Here is an 8,689-nt window from a genome sequence, read left to right as displayed (position 1 = left end):
CTTCAATCCAGAACCACGGTTTTTCCCTCTTTTGGGGGCTATTGCGAGGATTTTACTTCTGAAAGACATTAATTTTAAGAGAACAAATAATCGTTCACCCCTCCTGTAAACCGTACTGTGGTAAATCCCTCTACTGTGCTCATACTAACAGCAAGCGATATTATCTGAGAGTTACAAAAATGTCATGCCTACAATGGCGGCGTAAATTATCTCGACTTATCTTCGCCGATTGTAAATATACATAACTGAGTTGAAGGCAAAGATGCGTTTCTTGCGTACGCTTCATTCGCTTCTAAAAATCACGTTTTATTACAAGCGTACGTGTTGAAGCGGTCGGTATTTTCCGATTTAACCCTGATCATTCATTGAACCCAAAAGCCGATCGAAAGATAACTATGGGATGATAATATTTTGATTCAAAAAGAACAAGGTTACTTTTCTTAGCTTATTTTTATTGGTGACAAATTATCAAAAATGAATTCGTTATACAATTAGGCCTGGGAAAATCCGCTTGATTTTAAGATCACGTTTTCCTGTATGGCGAGGATTGATCGCTTGGTGCGATAATTCCTCAAGTTGCTGTGGAGACACTGGAAAGCACAATTATAAACAACAAAGCAACACAGGAAAAAACATTAAATAAACAAAATACTGGCGAATAGATTAAAAATATAATTTACTTAAAGAAATCAACCAGAGACTGCAATCTGGCACGAGAAAGACATCCTGTATAAGCATTTTTTTCAAAATACAGAAGATTAGTGATATAATCAAACTCGTTAACGTTGAAAAGAGATGATGAAACGTATAATATATATTGACGCTAACTACAAATGTGTATTGGCATGAGATCGACAAACTGCCAAAAAGGAAACAACTTGGTTTTATCGCTAAAACGCACGCAAAAAACACGGCTTTACAGTGATATAGCTTGTAAGCCAACAGCTCATATATAATTACATTTCTATTTTGATCTTATTGGCAATGAGGATTGAAGCCCTGCCTCGCATAGCAACGCTTGGATGTTTCGCCGTCCTTGTAACTTTTTCTTTTATTATTACAATGATTGTTACTTCCTCAATCCGAGCACTCGTTGTGTAAGTATTGGGACTCTGTAGCAGTATGATTAATTGTTAATTTGCAATAGGTTTGAAATGCCAGCTACGCATTAAATGAAGCCTAATATCTCAGAATAGTGCACCTGATATGTGGCATTTCTGACTCTGTGCTAGCAGCAGACGTTTTTCGTTAACTCAGATCGGCTATATCCGCTTGAATCCGGGTTCGGACCCGCGATCCGTGAGCTCCCGTACCAGCCTGCCGTATCTGTGCTAAGTGAGTCTATACATTGCACATTTATCCTGCTTCTAATCTGTATATCTGTACGGTTTTACATATAGTTAGATACTATATACAATCCAAGCGGAGTTATCCTGGTTTCATGGCCTGGTAATCCTAGTCATTCCCTCGAAACATTGTTCACTATTAATTGAAGAACCACATTGTGTGAAGAGTGAAGAGGTCGAAAATTAGCGGTTAGTAGTTAGCGGCCGACGCTAGACAGGTATTGCTTTACTGGACGTAATCGTGCGTAAATAGCATCACTAAAACTTCGCTAAAAGGTCCGCGTTGCAGCTCCAAAAATCTATATACATTCGTGTGGCTTTTTCGATTGCAAATTTATCCTATGCACCATGTAAACAATATGGAAAAGCTAACATTTCTGTTAGTAAATGCAGCCTTCTTACAACAGGCACAACTCGAACTTACAGCCAGATAGAAGTTCTGCTTCAAGCTGAGAGATGTAATCCTTTTTCGTAGGTCTGTCCGCTGTACCAGTTACTAAAGGCGGACGAGGTGGCCTATTGTGATTACTATTTGAACTATGCACTGGTCCTTCTGCAGGAATGAGTGGTTTCCCCAAGAAATTTTTGTTCCCATCTCCCGATGCCTGTAGAGTAACCAATATCATCAAGTGAGATTTGCACCAGGTAAAAGTTCAAGCTGAAATAGCACAACTCTATTAGGTTGAAATGGTTTTAAGAGCGCGACTCGCTTGAAGGCCTGTAGATAATTATTTTTCTACATTAAACGATCTTAATGAAAGGTGAAATATTGAAGCGTACCGACTCATTTTGCTATTTATAAAACATTAGACCTATGCTATGATGTACTAAAACGATCCATAATACCATTTTTATAACTCAGTCGCTATGTTATCCATTACAAGCGAAACAACTTATTCACGACCCTGCGCAAAGGAGGTTACTACTGGTTAAGCCGTCAACTGTCGAAAGCAGGTAATACAACCTACCCTATCCTCACGGATAACTTGAGGCAAATCTACGACAACTTCCGGTTTCCAAAGTCCGCTAAACTGGAACTTTCTATCAGGTCTTGGTAGGTGCTGCAAGCCTGGAAACGCAACTAGCTGATCAAAAGGAATATCTTTCACCTGTGAATTTTCACCGTGCGGATGATGCGATACATTTGGTGGTATTTGATTCTTTGAAAATGGCACGGGTGCTGGAACCCCACGATAGCCTGGAAATTTATGCGAAACAAATCAATACCGAGGAAGAGGCTCTGGAATAAATTGAATAAAAAACCACACTATGATTCTAAGTTGTCAATTGGATTTAGGTGACGATAAAGTAAATGCAACAAAAAAAAAATGAAGCACTAGAAAAAGCACACACTTGTTTAAGTGAACAGCAAAGTTGCCGTTGAAACGAACTTCAAAATATAAAAATAAGAAGTATTGATTTAATAAACACTAATACTAGTAGATGAATATTAAATAGCTGAAAGTGAGCGCAGACGCTTATTGTTTACCAACAGGAAAAGTGCTCTACTTTGCGAAGTAGGGTACGTTAGTGGCACGCAAGTTAAAATGCCATTGATTTAGGAACATAGGAGAATACAGAAACGGAAGGACTCCGTTAGGCGAGTTACGGTAGAACTGAAGAAAACAGACAACAATGGCTCACTATTAATCCATTACTTACGGATTCATGTAGGCAGTGTATTTTTTTGCCTTGAATGAGGACACATTAACGCTGCCCTTGGTAACAAGCTGTGATTCAACATGAACAGCTTTAATAGGTGTTTTTGTTGCGTAGTTAACAAACTGCTCTAATTATATAGGCTGTTGATATATAAAAACATGCCAGTATCGTATACTTAGGTGTAACCAATACGCTCAGATTATAATAAGCGCAACATATGATAACATACGATAGAACAATAGGTTTCTATAACCCTCTTTAAAGGTCAAGGCTTATATTCAATACAACATAAACTGTTATACAGTGGTTTCAGTTACAAATGCAAGTTAAGGTAACACAGATAAATTTATTAGATTTATCAAGACCTTATTGAATTGAACTACACGGCTGGTTTTAAGTAGTGTATGACTTTTAATAATATAAAAAATGATAACAATAATAATATCAGCCTATGTTTGCTTGTTGCTGGACCCAAATCGACTCCACAGAGGGGTCAAATTAATTGACTTTTTTTTTCTGGGTCAGAAAAGCGTCACCTTGGGAAGAACTTTGCTTCAGGTGGAGCCCGTTATATAAACACGTTCCTAAAAGCTTCCTTTTCCTCATAAAACGTACTGTTAATTTGGAGAAATTGGCAATTTTTGGTGATTTGCTCAATACCCGTCCAGAATTTGTGAAAGGTTTATATTGGAAAACTGTTTGTTGTGTTCATGTTCCACAAAATGGGCGCAACATGCAATATGGCGCAAAAAAAATCCAATTTCCAGTAGAATGGTCGATCATTACTGGAACAGGGTATAATTGTATCAACCTAACGGGGTCACTGAGCCCAAACGACTCGATCGAAAAAATAGGGTCACTCCAACCGGCAGCTGGAATGGGATAGCAGTTCTAATATAACAGAGCTTGAGGAGATCTGGACGTCGGACGTCTATAATAAACTAGGTTCGGAATAGAGCAAGAATTAAGGTTAGAGGTTAAGTAAAATATTAATTAAATATTAAAATAGGCTTATGAAATAGCTGCAGCAGTATAACGGACTCTTAAAACGTTATATTAAGACAGTGGGAAGTGTGGAGCAGGGTAACTGCAACAGGACATATACAACTACTATACTGACTGAATCAGAGAAAATAAGGCTACTATAACAGAACAGCTGCCACGAAATAACGGGTCAGTGCTACAGAATATCAAATGAGTTGCAACGGGATGATTTTATAGATATAAGTCTGTAGTCTAATTGTAATTTATTTTTCCCAAATATAATTTTCGTTTTGGTGGTGATGTCTGTCCGAATATGGGATCCGTTTCTAAGGTCGCATTTTTGGATTTTTTTTAATATTTATTTAAAGAAACGTTATGCGAATTATATTTTAATGAGATTTTCTATGTATTTTTGCATCGGCATGGAAGTCAAATATTTACGTTAAAGTTTAAGTCAAAGTTACGTCAATGAAGATATATCTAGGCATCAATAGAGCCTTTGGCCTAGCTGAAGGAAGTACCCAGAACGTCAGCTTTCACGTCTAAAATGCCGTTTGAATAACAAACACCTAGCATAGTTTTTTTTTTTTTTAAAGGAAGGGTAACTTTTGCTACCATCTCGAGCACATCTCTTTTGGTACATCTCGAGAAGTTGAGTAAAAATGCTAAACGTGCCTTAATATCTAAAATCGATATTTCGGCGTAAAAACTGGAAAAACCGGACATTTGTTTTTTTTTTTTGAGCTAATTACTAACATATGCCAATTGACAAATTGAAGCACCGTCAACATTTAGTTTTTTTACATGTCCTCTATGTAAGGTACCAGTTTCCTAACAGTTTTTCTTGAAAAAAATTAACAGATCCTAACGAACTGAGTAGTCATACAATGCATCTTCCTACTATTGAAGTAAACATTTTGGCGTGAGCAGGATCAAGAACTAAATGTCGTCAGTCTTTCGTACATGAACCTCTATAAAAAAAGATTATCTCATAATATCAGTCGAAAGTTTTCGATGAACCAAATATGACTTATGTTCCTCTACGTAAAGTTCAACTCTCAAAAAAAAAACGTTGTTTGAAGGGTTAGAACATGAAAGGGTGTTGTTTATAGGAAGCATCTTTTATTATCTTTCTACGGACTATGTAATAACGCTATACATGCTTTTATACCTAAAATAAATATTTGGCTATAAGAACGGTTAAAAATTCTATCATAGCATAGGTTTGCCTGTGTAACTTTAGGACGAAAATGCGTTCCAAGGTTGTTCCAAGTGGCTTTTTGAGTAAATTTCCGATAAATATCAATTGAAAATTAAGACTTAGACTAAATTCAACGAGCATCGAATCCATCCATAAAAAATATATAATGTAAGCTTATGTAATAGCTAGGCGTAACCGCTTAAATGAGCAGGGTAACTACGGCGAAGTACGTATACTATAGTTGATATTAGGTTGGATATAAGTTAGTTAAATCGCTGATGGAGGTGGGTCAAAGCCTACAGGCCAGTCTAGTCAGTGACCAATCTTTCAAGTTAAGCTTAAATTTTGAACTGAGATATTTTATGCGAAAGGCCTTACTTAGATTATTAGAGAAACAAACGTTTTTACGACAATGTTACTATAATATAACTGGATATACCGTTGTACAAATAACGTCGTAGGGTCCCACGGGAAATGTTTACATTATTTACATTTAGATTCACCACCTAATCCCTTTCGGGATCCAACATTATAACAACAAATGACACACCATAGTGGATTCTCAATCACGCCACAACCTACACTAACCTTTGGGATAACCTCGAGTTACTGGTTTCAAGGGCTAAGTCAGGCCACGCCGTCGGGGAAATTTATTCTAAGGATAGAAACGCCCAGGCGTATGCCACCCCTTAAAGTATTAAAAACGAACTGTCGCCATTTTTGTATTTCTTTAGCTGAACAGCCTTGTCTGAATAGCATATAAAATTATTCTGAGAAATCTTCCAAATCAGGCTACTCGGTTCCAGTCTTTATTGCTTGATCTGAATCGTACCGATAACAAGACCACCATATGTTTTAAAACATCCGTGCAGAAAAAAAATAGGTCACAATTGCAAAGATTTACAAAGGGACACCTGATTGTTTAAGGGCGGATATAAGATTATACCACCCCATATTGCTCAAGTCCCTCTAACCACATTTATTTTATGACAAATGTAATTGAACAATCAAATGCCAGAAGATATATATATAAGATGTAATAACAATAATTCAAAACATCCTGAATTTGAAGTAAAGACCGGCCTCATGTAAATAAAAATATCCTCATTGTTACAAATGTCGTTGATTGTTGTATTTAAGCCCTCGTATAGCTTTAGCTAATGTTCACTTGACACTTTGCTTCCATCTTATTCAAAGGGGTTTGTTCTACATGTACATATGGTGAAAGAGTTATCCACGATGAAAGCGGCGGTCCTTAGGCCATCTTTAAACATATTTACAAATCTCTGCTCACATTTGTTTTTAAATTGTGGCGTCAATACCGGGTGATGAATAGAGATGAAAGCACAATAATAATCTGTAATCATCTGTATAGCCGTACAAGGGCAGATCCGGTACACCCATCGGACTATGAAATTAACGCGCTAGCGATCTTATATAGCATCTTCGTCGTGACACGACGTCATAGATCGAAAAAACGGGCTCAACATTAATTAATTCGGTAATACTGTACCGAGTTGTTAATGTATAGGGGATGCACAGTTAACGATACATTCGAAAATGGCTAATTATCTTCAAGTAGGCGAAGTTTAAAGCTTTATATAGTGTCGTACCTTCTCCACTTAGTAACAGTATGAACTGGAGTATAAAAACGCTTTTACGAACAAATGGGCTTAAAATGGCCCAAGTGTGTTTTTGAAGAGGTTGTTAAGAGAACAGCAATGATCCTCATCTCCTGATACAAGAGCAACGGTAATCGACGCCACTTACGGAAGAACTACTAAAATCTACTTCGATTTTTCATCATATTTTCGCCGGCTGAAAAGTTCGGCAAAAAGCATTGCGTGTCTTGAGGCCAGTCTGGACCTACAAAGTGACGCTTAAGGTAGACTCGTAGTCCCGATTATTCAACAGTAGAAACGCCATAGAAGACCGATCATCGTTAGCAGTACACTACTATTCGTCCGTACTAACGAAGAAACGAACTCCATTAAAGCAAACATAGAAGCTTGATTGCTTAAGAGCTATGTTTGATATAATTTGAAATATATCTGCATTTACATAGTACATCTTATAATGGGTAGCACAAAAACTTAACCTATAACGATTTCTGTTTTGAGAATAGAGGCGATATCAGGTTCTTCATAGCTAAGACAACAGAATTCCCACAAATCGGTATAGGCGTAACTTACTTACCTCCTGACGTGATAAGAAGAACCTTCTGTCCACGGTAACCGCCTCTACGATAGCCGCCGCCTCGTGGAAATGCCGAGTTAGAAGGAATTAAACCCGTCCTACAACCAGCAAGAGAGGCTAAATCATTCTGATTATTTGTGCTCAGTGGATTCGGGCCGTCTTGAAACAGGAGTACGCTGTCTCGGGTAGTACCTCGAGAACGTCCTCTGACTCCTTCCTCCTCAACTGTCGAAACGTCGCGACTCTTGCTGCTCTTGCCTGTTGAATCTCTAATCCCATCTAGAACAAAATGCATGATTTCTATATTTGGTTTAGCTAAACTGCGCTGAACCCCAGATTCACTCACTGGCTTTGGTTGCAGCGAAGCTTGATTAGGACAAAGCATGCATGAAAACACGAGCACTAAGATACTCCCCTTAACTGACATTGTACTTAGGTTTCTACCGTTTCCCTTTCGCGCTCTAAGAATTAGAGATGACATTTTTGTCCTAGGGGGTACGTCGGAAAATTCACAAATTCAGTTCGAGGGGTAATTGGTCACGTGGGATAACAAAGTGCTAGTAACTTTAACGATTACTAGCAGGTCCCTTAACAGCAACGGGATTCACCTTATTCCTCGCACCTGTCAAACATCCAAATGCGGAATGACAGCAACAGAAAATTCTACGCGTTACACTGTTCACTCACGAAATACCATTGTACTTAATTTCGCACCGCATTCACTGGTTCTCGTTTTGCGGAGCGGTCACAAAGCACTGAAATGGACAATGGTGGTATTCACAATTGATATTAAACTATCGTAAACTATGTACAAGCTACGTGTGCATGTAGTTTGTGGTAAGCTAAACAGCAGATCGCGTCAATTGTTGGTGGAGTCGTTCGACGTCTCCGATGATTAGTTCGTTACTGCCTCATGCCGTTTGCCTTAAGGTTCTTTGTAGTTCGTGCAGTCGTGCGCTGTTTGTTACAGTTGCACGAACACGTGTGTATGTATATTTGTAAAAGACATCTATCGGCCACAACTTGCTACTTCGACTATCGCAGTATTGCTGCTGAAATTTAGCTGCATAGCCGCCTACATAAATACGCAGCTCACCTATGTAGACCATATATATGGAAATCATGGGTGGTCTTTACTGCTTCACGATGCGTTGGGTGAGATGCAGCCATGGTAATGATATCGGCAAAAAAAGCAGCGCGGTCTACTGCGCCGCATGGTGCGGAACGGCCCCGGGGCCAATCTGACCCTGGCAGATGGGGAATCACAGAGCGGCTGGCGCCCGCCACCCGCTGCCAGTGG

At 38.6% G+C, this 8,689-nt stretch overlaps 1 protein-coding gene across 1 annotated transcript; it reads right to left on the bottom strand.

The window, feature by feature from the left end:
- Positions 1 to 435: 435 nt before the first annotated feature.
- Positions 436 to 8,487, bottom strand: LOC111265710 (uncharacterized). The gene is made up of 4 exons (XM_022842611.1): positions 7,390 to 8,487; positions 2,315 to 2,544; positions 1,771 to 1,951; positions 436 to 590 (listed from the first exon to the last, which is right to left on the bottom strand). The coding sequence occupies exons 1-4, from the start codon at positions 7,868 to 7,870 to the stop codon at positions 484 to 486; spliced, it is 999 nt and encodes a 332-aa protein (XP_022698346.1). The 5' UTR covers positions 7,871 to 8,487; the 3' UTR covers positions 436 to 483.
- Between the last annotated feature and the right edge of the window lie 202 nt (positions 8,488 to 8,689).

This window comes from Varroa jacobsoni, unplaced genomic scaffold (genome assembly GCF_002532875.2).
Source record: "Varroa jacobsoni isolate VJ856 unplaced genomic scaffold, vjacob_1.0 scaffold_998, whole genome shotgun sequence".
Taxonomy (NCBI): domain Eukaryota; kingdom Metazoa; phylum Arthropoda; class Arachnida; order Mesostigmata; family Varroidae; genus Varroa; species Varroa jacobsoni.
This window is presented reverse-complemented; position numbering and strand designations above follow the sequence as displayed.

Bases quoted from the DNA above. Each gene is read 5' to 3' on its own strand.
- LOC111265710 (XM_022842611.1), bottom strand. From the start codon at position 7,870: ATGTCATCTCTAATTCTTAGAGCGCGAAAGGGAAACGGTAGAAACCTA. The intron at 2,545-7,389 runs GTAAGTAAGTTA...ATAAATTTCCAG, and splicing joins TCTTCTTATCACGTCAGGAG to GCTATCGTGGGGTTCCAGCA. The intron at 1,952-2,314 runs GTAGGTTGTATT...GTTACTCTACAG, and splicing joins AAGTTATCCGTGAGGATAGG to GCATCGGGAGATGGGAACAA.